At 40.1% G+C, this 21,429-nt stretch overlaps 1 protein-coding gene across 2 annotated transcripts in view; it reads left to right on the top strand.

Annotated features, from left to right (window-relative positions):
- Window positions 1-21,429, top strand: part of Ptprk (protein tyrosine phosphatase receptor type K) — a 519,914-nt gene that overhangs the window by 247,613 nt on the left and 250,872 nt on the right. For both annotated transcript variants that reach the window (XM_050138244.1, XM_050138245.1), the window contains exons 4-5: window positions 6,756-6,837; window positions 8,811-8,926. In XM_050138244.1, coding sequence (XP_049994201.1) covers window positions 6,756-6,837; window positions 8,811-8,926 — 198 coding nt within the window. The remainder of the gene's footprint in view (window positions 1-6,755; window positions 6,838-8,810; window positions 8,927-21,429) is intronic.

Raw genomic sequence — 21,429 nt, 5'->3', positions numbered from 1 at the left:
GCTAGCTTTGGCTAAATGAATTTTACAGCCATCTTACCTTGGTCCTGACTTCCCACATACACCTTCCCTTTCTAACTACAGGGCTGCTGCTTCTATTGCAGTCATCACGCTTACATATCCCAGCTTCCTCTTAGGCAGCTTCAGCCTTTGAGCTATCTGCACTTTGTCAACTCAGCAACTTATATTGAAGTTTGATTTTAGTGTGATTTCCATATGTATCTAATACTTTAAATAAATTCTTTATTTTTATTGTACCCACTTTTGGAGGGGTACTAAAGCCACAGAAAAGATGCTAACAATTATACCACATGATATATTTTGATCAAGAGTTATTTAGAACCATCAGTTTTGGTTGGTGCTATAATCTCACTAGAAATCCTGAGTGCAGTATTCTTTTCTCTAGCTTTTTTTTCTCATTCTCCTCTTTTCTCCATCTTTTCATGCATTCTAAGTTTCAGCTATACTTCCTTTTTAAGAGCTGAGAAAATTAAGATCATATTATAGATTCTCCTTTACCCATAAATCCTAAAGTTAAAATTAAATTAATCAAATTAAAGTGTAGCTCTCATGTAGTGTTATGCCATTATCCATCCTCACTGTGGTGTCCTCAAATATTTCCTATCAAGGTGGATCATCTCTGTTGACTTGTAACTGTGTTTAAGTATTTCTCATCTTGAAATGAAACGTTTTCCTTTTATCCCATATTTTCTTTGACCCTTCATTTAACTGTTATCTATTCACTCAGACTTCCTATTAACAGTGTTTCTCACCTTCCCAGTGCTGCTACTCTTTAATACAGTTCCCCATCTTGTGGTGATTTCCCAGTCATAAAATTATTTTCATTGTTACTATATAATAGTGATTTTGATACTGTTATGAATCATAATGTAAATATCTAATCTACAGATGGTCATTTGACTAGCAAAGGGGTCATGATCCATAGGTTGAGAACCACTGATTTAGAAGGTTATAAACTCTTCTCTGTTTTTCTGGCCGTGGCTCAGCATGGGTTCAGTACTACCACCTACACAGTTAGGTCCTTAGTTTCTGCCCTCTGGCCTCAGTGGTGCAGACAACAGAGTGCATTCAATCTGCCTTTACCCAATGCTTGAACAGTATTGATTCTGACGGCTCTTCCTCTTTCCAACATTGAGCTCTCCTTTCCCCCAAGCCAGAGTTTCCTTTTCCATCTCTGCCTGTGTGCAGCTCTTCCCAGTCTCCAGCCTTCCCACACTATCTCCTCAATTCCACCAAGGCAGAGAGTGCAGAGGGAGAGGGAAGATGTTCTTGCATGAAGGCCTTGAGGGGGTGATAACATTCATGTCCACGTGAGTAATGCCAGTCCTGGGAAGCTGAAGCAGAATGACTCTAAGTTCGAGGCCATCCTGGGCCACATAGCTACTTTGAGGTGAGTCTCGGCTACTTGCTATTACTATATATTTCTCAAAAAGAAAACAAGCAAAGGGCAAGTATCCATGTATTGAAGCTCACTTGAGGAAGAGAAGTCAACAATATGATAAGAATTTAAATTGTTATAAAAATAAGATGGTACAAGATCTCACCTGCAGTGAGAGGTGTAGGAAATATGTACTCTACTGAACACACCTGTGGTTGGAGCTGCAGTCTCGGTGACTTTTGTGTGCTTTACAGGTGACAGTCTTGGCCATTATGAAAGCCTGCCCCTTTTATAAATGAAGGCAAATGTCTAATTACAATGGATTTCTTTTACATTAGCACAGTTTACTGTTTAAAAGTTAAAATCACAAAGCCATAGATTGAAGAAAGTTTATAGTAGTGAAATACCGGACGATTTTATATTCTTTGGAAATTGACTGTGTACATTGTGTCTTGAAGAGAGGAGACAGGAATAGGAGAAAATTTGATTTCCAAGCATTTGTCTTTAATGGGTGCTTTTCTCCCATGGTGGCTGCGATAGCACTTTTCATCCAGGAGTCTCTGTGGGCCAGGGACTGTGCTGTTTCATATTCTTTATCTCAGTTAATCCTTCCCAAAGCTCTGAGATAGATGTTAATAGTTCCAGTTTTAGGGAAGGGAACTGAAGTTTAAATTTTATGTGAGCTAAAGCTATGCAAGTTAATTTATATACGCTTATATACGATTTGAAGTGATAATTAAGGAATATGAACTTAGCACACAGCTAACTTGGGAGTTTGGGCATTTACCACTATATGTAGTGAAAGAAAATTAAGAGTGATTCTTTCTAGTAACCCACAGTATCTGGCGTGTCATTTCACTCATCAGTTCATCATTTTACCTAGACCCTATGTTCTTCACAGGGATCCTACTTTGTAAGCAAGATCAGAGGTGTCTAGGTGAAGCCACATAGCCCCATGTTCTATTGATTCCTTGAGTGGCCCAGGACAGCAGACCCACAACGAGAGCCAAGCTTGGTGACCCCAGGTTCAGTGTTCATGACGTGAAGACGCGAGATGTTTCCCCCTCTGCATCAATTCCATTTGCCAGAGGATAACATTGTCCTCATTCTGTAGGGAATACCACTTTTTGCTCTTCCACTTTAATTCAACTTCATTTGTTTAGTTAATAATCCGGGAATGTTGCTGGATTAGCAGAAATTTGATGAGCACCCTCACCTTCCGAGTCTCAGGTAATGGAGTGGAGTAGAATCAGCACCAAAGGCAGAACCCTTGCGCCCTGTCCCCAGGGCGCCTCCACGGACAGGTTAAAATTGACAGCTGGCATGGCTTCTTCTGCTCTCCTTCCGGGAAGCCCAGGTCAAGCACTTGACACTCCGCATCAGCTCTGACCTGAAGATTAGCCTCAGCAAGCTGCGTAATTAAACTGCTGGGATTCGTTTCCCCTGACTGGACAGAAGAGCCTCGCAAGGTGATGGCTCCGCGAAGCGATAGCGCTGAGTCCGACGTTAGCAGTAACTGAATCCGAGCTCAGAAATCTCTCCAAGCTTCTGTTAATGAGGCAGAGACAGCATTTAGCAGGGAAAATGGGGTCACTAGAAAGAAAACTTACCCTTTCCCCCCCTTTAATGAAGAGCCAATCATTTTGCCTCCTTTTGAATCCGGGCCTAAATTTATTGTCCTGAATAAACCTCAATTTAAATGAACAAATAAGTTTTCCTCAAGGGTGTAGTAATGTTGTTTAAACTCACATTTATGGGGAGCGAGGGAAGTTAGAGAACTCTAAAGTAGCACCAGGATATGTCAAGAAGTTTGAATCCTTGAGTCTGTTCCGACCAGAACAAACTGAAATAGCCACAGCCCTCAGCTGTTCAGGGGCCTGTGCTTTATTTATTAAAACGTGTTTTAAAAAATATGATGACTTTTTCCTTGGATACTTCCTTTCCTTGAAACATTATTCAAGCATATGTAATTCGTTCTCCCAGGGTTCTGACAGCTGTCACATACAGATGCTGTGATGATAGTCACACCAGTAGCATTTTCCATACACTACTAGGAAAACTGGATCCTAAAAGCTATATTTTATACTTATAGTATGCATCTTCTGGGCCTGGGAGTCTCTGATTTCTGTGGTTTCCTGAGGAGTTGAGAACCTGGAGAGGAGGAGTCTGGTGTAGCCTTTTCATCCTGAAGAAAGTGTTCTCTCTCATCAGCACCTAAGTTAAACGTTACTGAAGGTTTTCCATGCTGCTCTCTGGTTTGCACCAAACCACGGTTCAGGTCGTTAGCAAGTGATGGTGTTAAAATTGATATTTTGAGTTTACCTTCTACCTTCCTCTCCACTTTCACATTAACAAATCAGCCATCATTCTCTCCTAAAGCTTTTTTCCCTCTTTTTTTTAATATTCTTTCTTTTTTTAAATATTTATTTATTTATTATGTATACAATATTCTGTCTGTGTGTATGCCTGCAGGCCAGAAGAGGGCACCAGACCCCATTACAGATGGTTGTGAGCCACTATGTGGTTGCTGGGAATTGAACTCAGGACCGTTTGAAGAGCAGGCAATGCTCTTAACCTCTGAGCCATCTCTCCAGCCCCGCTTTTTCCCCTCTTATTAAACACGGTTTTCTTTTCAATTTCACCTGTTCTAGCAACATCTGTAGACGCAAAGGACAAAGTGTGAATAGAAAAGAGTGATCAGGAGACTGTGAAGGGAGTGGCTGGAATAAAGAGGAACCACATGTTCTCACCTGTTTCCCCTCACTTTTATTGTCTTCTGGCAGATGTAGGAATATGGAGAAAGAGTGGGATGGGATTAATGTTAAAATCTTCCATTCTGTCCCTTAATCTCTCTTTGGTGTACTAGTTCAAATGATACTGACTTTTAAAGAACAGTTCAAGTGTATTTAAAAGCTTAGACTTTCAACTGAAACTAAAGCCTAAATTCAATTTAAGTGGCATACTCCGGACCTGTTGCCTACTCCCATCAGGATGTTGTTTGATAACTGTAACTGAAGTCCCCTGAAGACTGGGTGTCTTGGTGCATCTTGCTTCATCCAGCTCTGTTCTTAACTCTTTTTCAAAATAAAGTTGTGGAAAATGATACAGCTACCCTATGAGATTGCAGGAATAAGTTTTTGATTGTTTACTTGAGATGGTAATATAATCACATCATTTACCCCTCCTCTTTCTTTTTCTAAAACCTCTCATTATGCCCATCCTTTCAAATTTTGCTTACTTTGCTCAAACTTTGTTCTCTTTCAAATTCTTGGCGTCTTTTTCACTGTTTTTCTATAGATCCATGCATATGTATATACATCCATTCCTAAATATAATCTTAAAGTCATATTTCAAAATCCAACCTTCCAAATCTGCAAGTTGTTTTTTAGCTTTTATACAACCTTTTCTGTTTTTTTTTTTTAAATTTATTTATTTATTAAAGATTTCTGTCTCCTCCCCGCCACCGCCTCCCATTTCCCTCCCCCTCCCCCGATCAAGTCCCCCTCCCTCGTCAGCCCAAAGAGCAATCATGGTTCCCTGCCCTGTGGGAAGTCCAAGGACCACCCACCTCCATCCAGGTCTAGTAAGGTGAGCATCCAAACTGCCTAGGCTCCCACAAAGCCAGTATGTGCAGTAGGATCAAAAACCCATTGCCATTGTTCTTGAGTTCTCAGTACTCCTCATTGTCCGCTATGTATAACCTTTTCAATCTCCCTGGTCTTCACTGGCTCCCATCAGAAATCCACAATGTTTACATTACCAGAACTACAGCCTGATTCCAGGATTCACAACTATCTCCACTACAAAGGAAAAACAGCTGGAGAGCAGCAGATGGTACCGGAAAGTATCTTTGCTTTGAAGTTTGTGTGTATTAGATGCGCAGATATCTGCCCTGTTTTGATATTGTAACTCCTTGACACAATACTCAGAATAGTGCCAGGGCTTACCTGGCTGAACCTGCTGAGCTCCTCTCTTTCTTTCTAGCCAGTCCTTGATCCTACCTTATTGAATTTACATATGCTAGCTCCCTTGTCAATCTTGGCTTTTATTCCAGTAGCTTGCATCTCTTTTTTCTCCTCACCCTGCCATCTTTCCATCCATTTAACTCTTCAGTTGGTAGCTCACTTCCTTCCAGTTCTGTTCCTTCCCCTTGAACTCACCCAGTTTTCCTCAGTGATGTCCAGTTACATCTCCGCAGGCCCCCTTGCAGGTGCCCAAAGGAAATCAGGTTTGCAGTAGTAAAATGTACTTGGTAGTGATCTTGTTCTTTAAGTTTGCATATTGATCTTTATTGCTTTTCTGACTAGGTTTCTGATATGATCTGTATTTCTTCACACCTACCAATCAGCATCTTCTGCCTTGTCTATTTCAACATAACTATTATTTTTTTCCCTTTAGATTCTCACTTAAGTTCTAACATGGCTGCTAGAAAACTGTCTGCACCTTCTGGATTATTTCTCATCTATTAGCCATTTTTTTGATCATCCTCATTTTATGTTATGTTACTGTAAACATGAGTTTCATCACAACACATTGGTTTAAAAGACAATACTTCATGTAGTTTCGTTACGTATATACATACACACACATATATGCATATATAAAATAAAATAAATCAATAAAAATTTATCAGTAAAACTATGATATGGCACTGTATTTGGTTTATTTTATTTTATTGAGAATTGATCATTTGGAACTGCTGGCAAGCTAACTTCCTGACATAACTTGTAAGTTATCACGAAATCTTGCAACATTCCTTAGTACCTCCTTAAGCATATTGGAACTGTGTGAACTCAGTCATTTAGCTACTATCCAAATTTGACTTTGGTTATATGCAGAAGGTTTAAGAAATCAAAATACCAACTGGGTCATGGTGGTGCACTTCTTTAATCCCAGCATTTAGGAGGCAGAGACAGGAGGTGTTTTCTGAATTAGAGACCAGCCTAATCGACAGAGCTAATTCGACAGAGCTTAGCTGGCTGAACCTGCTGAGCTCTTCTCTTTCTTTCTAGCCAGTCCTTGGTCCTACCTTATTGAATTTACATATGCTAGCTCCCTTGTCAATCTTGGCTTTTATTCCAGTAGCTTGCATCTCTTTTTTCTCCTCACCCTGCCATCTTTCCATCCATTTAACTCTTCAGTTGGTAGCTCACTACCAACTGTTGAAGAAACCCTGTCTCAACCCTCTTTCCTTCTAAAAGAAAGAAAGAAAAGAAAGAAATCAAAGTATATAAGAGATACCATTAAAAGTTTCTAGTGAAGAAAAATCAAATTTCCTTTTAGGGCGTTATAGCTATCTTCTACTGTGGACATTCTTTACAAGTGACTGTTGTAAATGTTTTCCATTTCTTCCTGACAGGTAATATTTGAGGCTGAAGTCTCAGGAGGGAGAAGCGGTTATATTGCCATTGATGACATCCAAGTCCTGAGTTATCCTTGCGGTAGGTTTTGATTAAGAGTTGTATTTTTCTGTGTTCTTTCAACATACGCCTTGGATTGGCAGGAACTGTTGATTGTTTATTGACTGGACATTGTTGTCCATTTTATTGTTACTCTCAGGCTTCATGGAAAAAACACTGAAGTGTTTACTAGTATTTTCAAATCAAGTTTTCTCCCAACATGTAACTACATGTATGCTATGATTATTTTATTTGTTTTTAATTAGTGACAACAAAATGTAAGTGCAAACGCAATTACACAAAGACATTCTAAACCTATGGGGTATCTTGCCATTCTTTAGGAAAACAGAGGCAAGTAACAAATCCTAGTTCAATAACAGAGGAAATAAAAAGCTGTCTAAGATATCTGATCTGTTAATTTTATAATGCGGGAAGTGAAAATAATGAATCTACTCACCTTCTTCCAAACTTGGGTCTATTTTTAATTATTATCCTAAATATATGAGTTAATCAGCACTAAATAAATAAAGTGTTAAAGCAAATCTCGGTTTGCTGACACTCTTTTGTGAGAGCCTTGATAAGTGCTGACAGTTTTTCAGACTTCATACTTCAATTTGTGCTGAATCACATTCCCCAGAACAGTTATTGCAAGCCGTAAGGAGGGCCAGGAAGAAGTTACAGATGGCAGAAGAAAGTTACAGACTTTCTTCTTGATATGATCTCCCAGTAACAAAATATGACAGGTCCTGTGTAAGAGGCCCTTTGTGCTCCATAGCCCTCCATGGTGAGGCATCGCTAATGCACTGTAAGCATAATTTATGAGGTCAACACATCAGGGGCAAGGCTTGTGCCCTTGCTTAGTGATTGTATCACGTTAACAGCAAAGAACACAGAGGTTGGCTCTTATCTCCTGGTAGTCATGCCGAGACAGGGACCTGTGGATTTGCATTACTGGTCAGTGTTGTGGTACTGCTGGGCTGGAGTTCGTTTTGGTTCAAGTTGTTCTTGCTCAATTGTGAGTTTTTTTCTCCCCTTGAGCTCCCGCTGAAGCCCCAGAGAAAGAGGTTCCAAAGATCAAATCATTTATCCTGTGTGTTATATGCTCAGAAAGGCAACAGTGTGATTCCTCTTCCAGTTCAAGTGGGCTTTCTAAACTCGCTTACTCCACAGTATGACTGTACTGTATATTGTATTTTTGTCTGTTTTTCATGTCTACATCTTAAATATCAGGTGCCAAATAAAGGTTTTTGAGAATAAAGAAAATGATGATTACGAGTTGGGCACAGCAACGGCATTGGCTATGTGGTGTGGTTCTTCAAGACCTGTAATATTATTGTGTAACTTCCCCGAGGCTTAGCTTTGGCTGTGCATTTTTTCCTTCAATGGCAAAAATAGATTGGGCTTCCGATTTAAAAGGAACTTGATAGTGAGTACAGATTTGACAGTCAAATCACCCACGAGAATGCTCCATGCTACAGACGCTACTGCTGTTTGTCTGATGCTTCTTTTCCGTAACTTTCCAATGGCTATAAGCAAGCAGGAAGGAGATATTAAAATGTTTCCTTGTCTGGTATACAACTCTTTAAGTTTGAAAAACTGAAGGAATAGTTATCCATTTGGTTAAATTGTGGGGAAATAGTTACGAGACCACACAGCTATCAGAATGTTAGGGTCTTGATAGGCCTCCATTCTGGTTCTCATAGACTGATAGATACTTGTTTAATCTCTTTGGCTTCCTTGAACACAACTTTCACTAACCCATGCTAGAGCTACTATTAGCAGTGAGCCTTGAGCCTTCAGTCTCTACGAAAGAGCTGATATGTATGAGTGGCATTCAGAAGGGAGAGTAAGAGAAGAAATGGTGTGTTCTAGAGGACAGTAATGTGAAGTTTCCTCTGATTATTAATGCTAGACATATGTGGGCATAATAAGAACAGTGTTCTCTTGTGAAAAAGTTGCATGATATATTTTTTTTTTCTTGTGAACGAAATGTATTTTTCCCTCCGTTTTCACAGATAAATCTCCTCATTTCCTCCGTCTGGGTGATGTGGAGGTCAACGCAGGGCAGAATGCTACGTTTCAGTGCATTGCTACAGGGAGAGACGCTGTGCATAACAAGTTATGGCTGCAGGTAAGACAGCATTAGCTGCTGAGCTGAAGGCTTTACTCGGGTAAAAACCATCATTGTGTTGTTTGTGGTTGTCATACACAGTCTCCCTCTCCTCTCTCCTCTCTGCCCCCATGCATGTGGGAAGGCTGTTTGTATAAATTAGATTTACTTGGCTTTCTGGAGAGTCATAACACACACTTCACTTTTAAATAATTTAACAAAACACATGAGAGTGTATAATTAATTGATATTGGTATTGATGTCTAGTCACACCTACTGATTCTTAGACTTTCCAATACATGGAAAAGGAAGGAAAACTAAATTTTTATAATAAATATTTTTTGAAAAGCAAACTAAGAAGACAGCAGTCACATAGGGACTGCCAGACACTCTTAGTTTAAGAAACTTATTGTAAGCATTTCAAGAGGGAACTTGCAAGGGCTCTCTCTCTCTCTCTCTCTCTCTCTCTCTCTCTCTCTCTCTCTCTCTCTCTCTCTCTCTCTCAGAACTTTCTATATAAGAGTTGATTGCAGATCTGACATTTGGATATTTGCCTTGTACATGTTTAACGCTTAATATATTCTTATTGGATTGACTGTGATTGACATGCATGTTGGTGAAATGCACATGCCATGATGCTTCAAAAGACTCAGAAAGATCTGGAGAGCATGAAATCGTTTTGCATTCAGCAAAAGTATTGAAAGTCTTGCTGTCACTCTTAGGTGCTAGGAGGGGGTGTGCTGGGAGGTGTGTGACAAAGGCAACCCTTTGTGTATGTGTGTGTCCAAATAGGTGTGTGTAGATGAATAAGTACATGTTTGGAAGCTGGGGGGGGGGCATTGGTTATCTCTTTAATTGCTTTCTGCATTATTTGGATATAAGGTCTCCCACTGAACCTGGGCTTTTCTCATTAGGCTAAACTGACCGACTGGTGAGCCCCAGGCATGTCCCTGTTTTTTTCCACTTCAGGGCTAGTACTTGAGACATAATGCTGCCACAGCCACCTCTCTGTTGTTTCAGGCGATCCACACACAACTTCTAGGGCCCATGAGACAAGACCTTTACTAACTTCTCATCTGTTATACACACACACACACACACACACACACACACACACACACACACACACATATATACATCACAGGAAGGAAAGGGATTTGACTTGTGTAGAATTTTCATTTCCAGCAGATTTCTTAAGGACAAAACATTGAAATGTTAAATGAGTTTTGTGAACACAGATATGGAGATTTAGTTTGCTATTATCTTCAGAATAGTGAAATTAGTGTGAAGGCTACTTACTATCTCCCAGCTATTTAGGGATGGTGGTTATTGTGCATCATCATTAAAAGCAGATAAAGTATAATGTCTAGGATTATGCTAGGTGTTCAGACATCACCTGATTCCTGTATCAGTCCAATTAGGTGTTACTATAGATGTACATCATGTTACATCAACCCACTTTGGTAATTTATTTGATTTGCAGTCATTAGAATACCTTCTTTTTAGCCCAAATTTAAAATAGGAAAAAATGGCTTCCTCCTTTTTTCTCATGATGCCGATTCTTCCTATCCTCAGATATTGGGAACTAGGATACTTTATCCCAGGGAGTATATTGTATAATGTACAATCTGTCTTATGGACTAAATGTGACGGCTATTTTCTTAGATCTTTCTGTCTGCCAAAGTAAGTAGTTTAGCAAAGGATTTCAGACGTAGTTTCTAATCATACTGCATCTTTTTTTATTTTCCATTACAATGGGAACATTGGTTGATATTTGGTGTAAGCTGCAAGACCAATAGTGTGTTCTTGGGGAACCAGAAATGGCTCTGCAGCCTGCCACTGGTTTTATGCTCCAGGATTTAATGTGACATAGAAATAAAAAGGGTTTTGTATCCACAGACACCAGCTGCCCTGAGGCAACAAAGCCTTTCTGGACCGTGCTGGTCCGAGTGGGCTGCAGTCAAAATCCCGCACATTTTTTGTTGCTTCCTCTCTGTGAATTGGCTCATTTTTTTATGGTTTCTTGAAAATTTCCTTCTGCCATTTTTTTTAAGCAGTAATGATAGAAAACACTAGTTGGAAGTTTTGCTCTGTTCTATTTACTTGTCCCCCATTTTGGACTCTGCATTGGCCATGGAAAGTGATTTTGTGTCTTTATTTCCAACTTTGACATTGACATTGCATGGATCTCCAGCAATGTGCAAGTTCAACTTGCAGACCGAAAAGCAAGCAATTCTACTTTTTTTTTTCAGTAATGCCACACAACTTTACTTAATGTTGTTCTCTCAAATTATTCTTTACACTCAAAAAGACACTAAAATATAGAATTTACATAGTATAGTGATGCTTTTATAGAAAACATTTTTTAATTGAATAGTTAGTGTATGGGTGTTTCACTTTTGTAATTTTCTTTGACATGGTCTCATTATATAGTCTTGCCTGGCCTATAACTATCTATGTAGGCCAGGCTGGCTCAAACTCACAGAAATTTGCCTTCCTGTGCTTCCCAAGTGCTGGTATTAAAGGTGTGTACCACCAGCAAGGCTTGTTTTGACTTTGTGTGTTTCTGTGAACCACATGTGTGCGCGGTTACCAAAGAGGCCTGAAGTGAACACCACATTTCCTGGTACTGGAGTTTTCAGATAGCTGTTAGCTATTCTGTGGGTGCTGGAAATTGAACCCAGATTTCTGGAAGAACAAAAAATATACTTAACCATTGAGCCATGATTTCAGTTCCTTAAATAAAACATTTTTTGTAGTGGTTCTATGTAACTGTTAACCACTCAAGACTGACTGGTCTTATGTATACACAAGCCTATCAAATATTGCCTAGTACTTCAAAAGCTATTTATGTTTTGCCAAAAGTAGTAAAAAAAAGTCAACAGGAAGATTTGTGATTCCATGGGGAAGCCATGCATACTTAGTCATATGAACAGATGTTGGGTTATTTTTATTTAAGATAGAGAATAACATACTGTGCTTCAGAAGACCAGAGATGAATTCTAACCTCATCTCTACCCCTTCTAACCTCAGTCCTTGTGATGAGCTTAGATTTCAGTGGCCTGGCTGGGCCTATGTTTCCTTATCTATCAGAGAAGCTGTTTGGTGGAGACTAAAATCCTTCGCAGCTCTGAAACACTAAATTTGGTCTTTCTGTTATTTGTGATGATCTGAAATGTGGCCTTTGATAACCTTCTTTTTGTGATGGAATAATATAAAAATTTTATGCTGTTAGATTTTTATGAAAAAAAGTGGTCTCTTCAATTAACTCTCATTGTATGAACAAGTGCTGAAAATGTCTGCCCAGAGGACCCAGAACTAATGTACCTGCATCAGCTCAGTAAAGGTTACCACATTCTCTTCTAGAGTAGGTGGCGGTGTGCTGTACCATGGAGTTGGGTGGAATAGTAAGTGGCAGCCAGCCTCCCAGGTCCTCCACACAGTACAGGTCACATTGTTTTAATTCAGTCAGCAATGTGTCTCGTTATGGACTAAAGTACCCTAAGGTCCTGCAGCCTCCAGTATTCCATTTTAACAGAAAAGCGACATGCTACACCCCTCCCGGGAGGGTGCCTAGTGTGATTCCTCATCGTAAGTGTCCTTTCCAGGTTTCCAGAAGACAAGAACATCTGAGGCGCTCAGTCTCTCTCTCTGCTTGTAGTTTCTGCGTTGTGATAGTTACTTCTAAAATTTTTGTTGTCACTAGTGGCATACCTATTAGGTAAGTTGAGAGGTGAATGGGAGAGCAAGCATTTAGAGACTCTAAGCAAACCCAGGACGTCTCTCTGTTTCTACCACTGTGGCTGTAGGAGCTTAGGGGAGCATGAGTCCATGGAGTTATCCAACTGGTGTTTGAAGACATTCTTCTCTAGGTATATAGAGTACTATTACAAAATGTGTGACCTCCTTGTCCCCAGTGAGTAATCTCACTGTCCGTAGTGCAGTGTGCTGAGACACTTTCTGAAATGGTTTGGTAGTCTACAGGCTAGTCCTGTAATGAAATTCTGAGGCTCTCTGGGAGATAGTTTTTAAAACCTGTGTTGTGTATATTGTCATATGGTATAAAACACAGTTTTCGATATAGTAAAAGAGACAGGATAAAGCCTTTATTTATCCCTGTGCAATGCACCTTCCTCTCCTTTCATGAAGCCCAGTGAAGTCATATGTGTTGTGGGCTTAAATGATCAACAGTTTTGCCAAATTAACAATATTAATTTTTTTGCTTGTAAATGTTTTTTATTATTTTTTTTAGCTTTTTGTTTTATTTCTAAGGAACTCTAATTCTAGAAAATTGGTAGTCTACATGTTAAGGCTTATGGTAAAACTCAGGTTACAGGAATTAAGGACACCAGTAGAATTTTACATATATGCTGAAATAATTTTTTTAAATATGATAATAATAATTTAAAGATATCTGCCTATATTCCTGAGACAGGATGATAATGTTCATACAGGAAGCCAATATGAGGTTACATCTTTTATAGGTTAATATTGTCTATGTTCCTTTTATATGCTATCATTTTTTATATGAATAGCAATAATGCGCCTGATCACAAGTGATTAGGACTGGGGTTTATGTAACTCCATTGGTAGTCTGGTTGCCTAGAATACATGAAGCAACCGGGTTCAGTCCCCAGCGCTACATCAGCCAAGCATGGTGGCCCACACCTGCAGTCTCAGTTACTCCGTAAGTGAAGGCAAAAGCATTCGAAGGTTAAAGTCCATCTAGGGAAGTTTGAGGCCAGCCTGGCATACCTGTCACTTTTCTCCATAGAGTTCAACAGTGAATTTATAAGCAAATGACCAACAGGTTGCATTAGTGTCTTTTACAAACCGAATCTAGAGATAGTCAGACGTGTCTGTAACATATTTATTCACCATAATTAATAGCTTAAATTTTTAAAGGGGACCTAGCATTAGAATGTATGAGCAGCTTGGTTTCCATTTAAGCAATAGGATTTGCTTTAGTGCTTAACAATAAACAATGAACTATTGGTGTATGTCACAGTGCACACATGAATCTCAGTATTGTGTATTTTAAATAAGAGAGACGGAAAATAATTCAGTGCGTATTATTTCATTTGCTTGTTCTTACAATGAAAGTAAATTTAAGAAACCATTTATTTTTACAAGCAACTAACTTTTAGAACACAGAAAATGAGTAATCAAAATAGTGGCTTTCTTCATATTTTTTACGTTTATTTATTTTGTATATATCACTATCCTTCTTGTACATAGGTATTACACCATGTTTATTCCTGGTGTCAGTGGAGGTCGGAAAAGTGCATTGGGCCCCGTAAAACTCTAGTAGCTGATGGTTGTGAGCTGCATTCTTGGTCCTGAGAACCAAATTCAGGTTCTTTGTAAGGGCAACTATTGCCCTTAACTGCTAAGCTATTTCCTAGCCCCATATCCTGGTTTCATGGAGGAGATGAGGACTGGACTGGGACTGAGCCATTTCTGGGGTACCATGGACATCACAGAACTTAGCTGGAACATTGTATCAATGAGTATGCACCTGTAATCCAAAAGCTACCCCTGTCAACTTCTCTGTATACAGATTTTAACTAAAAGAAATAAACTGGGAGACAATTTAATAAGCCACACTTGATTTTGGAGTGTCCCACTTACTGGCAGTACTGATCATTATAGAGATGACATTGTGGGAACCTTTGTAAATCCTGTCCACCTAAAACGATTTGTTTAAGTTCCGAGGTAATTTGTGATCATGAATCTCACTAAAATATAAAGGAAGGCTGCTTTGGGGGTTCTGAGGATGTCTTATAATCTAGGGATGGAGGAGGGCAGAAATGGGTCATACTGTGATGAATAGACGAGTATTCTTCCGCGAAGGTCCAGTGTAAGTGGACAGCTACATGGCAGCTCCAATAGAGCCCCTTGCTGGAACATCTGTCCGACCATATGCTTTGGCTTCAGGTTCTGTGTAAAACCTAAAATGCTAATGACTCCATCCATCATCACAGAGCTTGGCGCCCATGCATCATTGGACTGGGCAGGGAAATTCAACATTGGATTTATTGAATGGAGCCAAATGTGCGGGTAGGTTTGGTGGCACCATTTGTTTCGGTGAATCGCAATGAGGCTGTATAGTGTGCTACGGCTAGGATAGTCGGACGCAGTCTGCAAGCAGAGCCATGACAATTGGGCCAATCTGTCAGTAATCGCCCCTAGCACTGGCCTGGTGCCTCTTCAGCGGGCCTGCCAAAACCAGAGAGTCGGCCACCACTCTGCCCTGGGTGAGGCACAGTGCTGCTAATGTAGCGTAAGGCAGGGAGTTTCTCAGCCAAAGGAAATGTCATCCCTTATGGAGCAACAGATAATTTAGGCAATGGCTTGAGAGTAGTAATTGGAGAGTGAAATTAGGAAAATGAGATGCAAATTGCTCTGAAAAACAACTGGAGAGAGGCTGACCTCCTCTGGTCCCAGCTGATTCCAGCTGTGAGTCCGTAAACATGGTGGAGCTGAAACTTCCGATCACGTGACATTCTGTTGGCTCCGCTGCCACAACTGCGTCCCGCGACTGCCCATGGTTGTCTGGATGTGAATGAAGATGTGAACCACGAGTTTCGGGAAAATGCGGGGTTTAAAGTGCAAAATCTTCACCTGGCCAAATATCTCCTGGCCATGTTTCCCATGTCACTTTGGCTCCAGCCATCTCCAAAGCTCCCACATCGAAGTTTGTCTCCACTGTCCATGGGAGAAGCTGGAATTCGAAGCACACCCCATTTTCTAGGGATTTTACTGTTCATGATAGGTTCTATTCATTTACAGAAAACGCCTTGATTTTTTTTTTTTTGAATGAGGGAAGAAAAGTTTTCTGAAGAAACTTCTATCTTGATAGGATAGTTTTTATTAAAAAAAACTATCGAAAAGTAATGAAGGGTGGTTTCCAAAACTAACCCGGTTATACATGATAATTCATGTTCACGTTGCATCGATGCCATCAAAAGCTGAAAAGATGGAGAGAAATGTAATATTTTGTAAACTCTTCAGATGTGAGGACTTTCAAACTTTTGACATTTGTATATAATTGGCGTTGTGAGAGTCTTCAGCAGGTCGGAAATACTAGAATAACAAAGATAGTATATAGCTATCAAGACAGGAAGTAAATTTGAAAAACTGATGTCAGTATGGTTAAAGGGACAGCTCGCATGTTTCAGGAAGTTTGTGGAAGATGAAATGGGTTTCATAGAATTTCAGCTTTTAAGGGTTAACATAAGCAATATACAATTTTATATTTATATATCCCTGAAGTGCAATAATCTGGTCTTAAGTTTGAAGCTATGTGTTTGGTCATATAAGCTGATCGGAAATCTGAGCCCTTTAACCGTGGGATGCTGAGACCCAACAAGCTGCTGGAGGATGCGCTGAGAGCATAGCTGGCGAGGGCTCCAAGCACCGTCCAGGCTGCTCACACTCCTGGAAAGCATCTACATGTAAGGCTGCATTTTTAACTAGGGCCTTTTAGCCCCAAGAGATGATTTCAGGAGAGAGGAGACAGCTAGCATCAGCGATCATTTCAGAGAGGCAAGTACCCAGCAAAGACAGATGTTTGACCGATACAGAAGCTTTGGCAAGACCAGGAAGTCAGCTCACACAGACCCATGGAAGTGGAGATGGGTGGGTGGTGGCTGTTTCTGCAGCGTTAGAAGACAGAAAATAAACATCTAGTGGTATGACGCAGGGCAGCAGTATAAGAAAGACCTTACTGAAGGGTCACTGCGAGGAGGGACGATAAATAAAACGAATGGCAAAGCTGGAGCATGAACGTGGACAGAACTGGCAGTAGCAACAGCTGCTGTTGGCAGTTCTGACATCAGGCAATAAAGGACTCAGACTGGACAGTGCAGGCCAATCGGAAAATCTGCGGGAGGCACGGATTAAAGAAGACGAATGGTTTTGGATCTAGTAGGTAGCAGTTAAAAGATTCTGAGGAAATGGGAGTGCTGCGCGGTGTAATTCTCCAAACCTCAAGGCTTGACTTTTATAGTTAGTCTGTTTCTCGTTTTCTGACTTAAACTAACTTGCCTTTGGAACCCCCGATTCCTCTTGCTCTTTCTCGTAACTGCCTATAAACGATCCGAAATAAGACTGAAAGGTGAGACATCCTCATGGACGTTGGCTTTCACCATCGTGAGACTTGCTAGGACAGTTTGAGGCTTGTGGCAGATAAAAACCGTGGATGGTCCTGGTCTTGTCCGTGAGATACATTTCTTTTTTCTTTGAAAACTGTGGGTGTCTTTGCTTTTGAGTCTGTGGTCTCAGAAAAGAAACGAGAGTAGATTTGACCTTGCCTTTCACACTGCCTACCTGGAAGCAAATTGATAGATGGAATCTTGCCTGCTATTTAATTCTAATTGTCTCTGTTCACCCTCTCATTAAACAATAGTGATTCTTCTAGGAATCTCCCGTTTTACAGTGAGTTCTCTTCCACCCCAGGGACTTAGTACTTACTAGCAGCTAATAGCTATCACCTTAAAAAGCCCAGTATTTTTTTTCTTCTGCTGTTTAATTATTGCGGTTCTCACATTGTATTCTGTCTTCCTGGGAAGTCTTTGTATAAAGCGCCTTGCGTGTAGATCTTGAGATAAAGTCACTAATCATGGATCATTGATCAGGAAATTTTACCTTTGACATTTTAACATCTTGGATGTATGTGTGCCTTGCTGCGATATGAACATGAGAAAATTTCATCATATTCCAATTTTAGGAATATTATTCTTCTCATTTTGCAGTTTATGCTTTCTTTATGAAGAGTTCTTTACAGACACAATAAATTTGTTTAAAATAGTTTATATAACCTAGGTAAACGGTCAGGCAACTACATAAAGTATTGTAAGTGAAGGATAATAGCATAGGCTTCAAATCCTTACCTCCTCCAAGAGTTCTTCTTATCAAAGTCTGCAAGTAACAGTTATCGTCCTGTACCTGAGGGTAGCACCCATGCAATGGGTATAGAGAGAACTTTCAGAGTGTTCTCCTGCCAGGCACGTCACACCTTCCTTAATGAATCAGTGTGATACATATCACATCTGACTGTGACAAAATCTTTCTTTCTTCCCTTGGGAAACTGTCCTCTTCTCCTACTTCATTTTAAATTTCCTATTTTTAAATTATTTTTAGAAATTAGCATTCAAAGTAACATATTTGATTGTGACATTTGCATACATAATTTATCTCTGTTGATTCTCTCCATCTGAAAAGCAGATCAATGAGTAGATCCAATATTTATAAGATTATTTTATAATACAATAAAATATGCATAGTGAAAGCCAGTCTAAATAAAAAACTATCACGGCTCTGATTGTGTATGGGGGAGGGGCTTACACACATGTGTCCCTTTTTGTGTTGGGTGTAGATTTGTTGTGGGGGGGTAGAGGATAACCTAACCTGTCATGACTCAGAAGTCATCTATCTTGGATTTTGAGACCTAGTCTTCTCCCTGGAACTCTCTGAGTAGCCTAGGGTGACTGTCCCCTCTCCAGTGCTGGGGTTCTAAGTGCATGACGCCATGCCCAGCTTTATTTTTTTAACAGAAATTTGGAGGGGCAATAAATTATCTCTTCAAACTTGTGCAGCAAGCACTTTGTCTACTGAGCATCCTCCTCAAATGCCAGTAAATTTGGCGGCGGTAGCATGGGGTGGGGGATGACAACCAGAAACCACACAGGTAATGAATAAAACATTGCCAACAACCCCCGGTAAATTTCCCATTTATTCTATCCAGAGTTAATTAATTTATATCCTTGATAGTTTTCTCTACAGTCACCCACCTACTCCCTACTCTGATTATGTGTGTATGACTGTATGTGAAAATGCATATGTGTATGTGTGTGTGTGAGAGAGAGAGAGAGAGAGAGAGAGAGGTGCTTATGTGTCATTGTACAATCTACAGCAGTCTTCTGTTATTGAACTACATCTGAGCCATCACTGTCATGACATTGAATTATGTCACTGCTCACTGTCGTGTACTCTGACTTAAAACAAACAAGCCCTTTAATCCGTAGGTCTGTCTTCTCACTTTCTTTCCCTAACTTCAGGTCAACATGCTTCCATTTCCTCTATATTTTCCAGGAATTTGCAGCCAGGTCTAGGGTCATATTTGGTCCTTTGATCACAGTGTAAGCGGTACCTGGTGTGACAGCAAAAGGTTCAAATGGTCTCATCTTCCATTATCTTAGCACTCCTATTCCTTAATGCCCTTAATCCCCTGAGTTGCAAATGGTGAGGTTTTTACTTCCTTTTGGATTTTTACTTCTTTTATGTTTATTATGTGGTTTGCTTATTTTTAAAACAAGCATGCAAAATAATATATTTCATGATGTTATTTTTGTACATAATTTATTTGTGCTGATTCTCTATCTTGTTCACTGTTCCTTTGCTGCCTCTGCACACTTCCATGTTTCTCTGCTTTCATGTAACATGTTTTCTAACTCATGCCTGTCACACACTGTGTGCTGATTAATCCCAGTTTCAATTTGATGAGATTGCCCAGGAGATGCTCCTGCTATCTTTGTTCATTTATTTGTTCTCAATATAGCAAATTTGTGCTTTGTCATCCCAAAGATGAGTGATTCTGTTTTTTTTTTTTCAATATTGTTATATGCTCCTGTAGTTAAAAATATGCCTTGCTTAGCTGGGCAGTGATGGGGCATCACATGCCTTTAATCCCAGAGCTTGGGAGGCAGAGGCTGGTAGATCTCTGTGAGTTCAAGGTCAGTCTGGTCTACAGAGTGAGTTCTAGGACAGCTTCGGCTGCACAGTGAAATGCTGTCTCAAAAAGCCAAAAATGTGTGTGTGTGTGTGTGTGTGTGTGTGTGTGTGTGTGTGAGAGAGAGAGAGAGAGAGAGAGAGAGAGAGAGAGAGAGAGAGAGACTCAGAATTATTAAGCAGCAGCTATTGTGGCCTGTAGGACTCTATGTTAGTCTCCATGATTTTTTTTTTTTTTATTGCCAGTAAGGAGTTCACTTTCTTTCCCCATGCCTCCCCCTTTTTAATTGGTCAATTGCTGATCAGTGTAATAATCTACATGTTGATGTATGTTCTCTGCTAGTCCTTTTCCGTAAGAAACATAGACAGAGATAAGCACAAGGACAGGTATACACAAACATAATTGCAATTCAAAAATGTCTCCAAAGTTAATACTGGTTTTTCAAATTCAAATTTAAAGACTTTTTTTTTAACTTAATGTTTTCTCTATCGCATGTTATTCATCACTCATGGTTCTTGGATTTTGGATGTGTATTTTGTTTATTTTGAGACAGTGTCTAGGTTTCAGTGTAGCTCTGTGTCGCCTCAAACTCTATTGCTACACTACACAGTTCTGCTGAATGTCCTTGAGCTTCCTCAGTGCTGACACTTGGGCACTGTTCCTTGGGCATGAGGCTGTAGTAGAGCATTCATACCCTGGTTGCATGGACTAATGTCACAGAGGAGGGATCATTGTGCTCCAGGAACCACTTAGTCATCTTATGTGACAGTCAATTGGGGATCCTTATGACAGAGCAATTAAGGCAGTGGAAGGATCCAGGCAGGTCCTGGAAGCCCCCAAATCACCCTGTCTGCCAATCACGAGAGACTACATTTCACCCTGGGAAAGAGAGAAGTGACATTGTAGAGAAGACAAGAGTTTTTTCATCATGCAGAAATCCTGCGTTGCCCCCCAAACAGAGTGGCATGGTAGGGCAGGCTTCAGTCCCCAGAGCATGACAGCATCAAGCTGGTGGATGACAAGATGGACTGGTGGGACAGTTTCATTGAATACCTGCTGGATCAGACCCAAATGTCAGTTGTCTATGTACTGAATCTCCAGAAGACAGTTAAGACCATGGTCATGTCATTGTTGTTGGCTTGTTTGTCCCTGGGAGATTTCAAAGGAAAACATTTTCACTGAAATGGAAGGGACTGGACATTCTAACCAGTGGTGTAGATTTTACTTCCAAATCACCCAAGAGTGATTGTCTTCTTGAACACACATCTTATCCATGTTGGGCCACCTCTTTAATAACAACATCAAGGCAAACTACCTCCATGGTACCACCAGAATGGAGAGCCACAGCCTCTCTGTCTGTGGTCAAGCTTTCTTGTCAGACTTTCTTTGGAGCACCAGCCCTAAATAAGGACATGGAGACTTATTAATTATGAAAGCTTGGCCTTTAGCTTAGGCTCCTTGCCAACTGTGTCTTATAACTTGACCTGTTTCTATTAATCTTTGTTTGCCACGTACCTCGTCTACATAATTTATGTCTGACTTCCTATGTGTCTCACTGGCATCTCTCTCAAGTCTAATCCATACCCTGAGTTCCTCTCTATCCCATATTCCCACCTATTCTCTCTTGCCTAACTATTGGCCATCCTGCTTTTTATTAAACCAATCATCACAACGATACACAGTGTACACAGTGTACAAGTATCGTACAACACCTCTCTCTGTTTTTTTTTTTTTTTTTTTTTTTTTTTAGTTTTTCGAGACAGGGTTTCTCTGTGGCTTTGGAGCCTGTCCT

This window comes from Alexandromys fortis, unplaced genomic scaffold, assembly GCF_014885135.2.
Source record: "Alexandromys fortis isolate MF-2015 unplaced genomic scaffold, M_Fortis_MF-2015_v1.1 scaffold_14, whole genome shotgun sequence".
NCBI lineage: Eukaryota > Metazoa > Chordata > Mammalia > Rodentia > Cricetidae > Alexandromys > Alexandromys fortis.
This window is presented reverse-complemented; position numbering and strand designations above follow the sequence as displayed.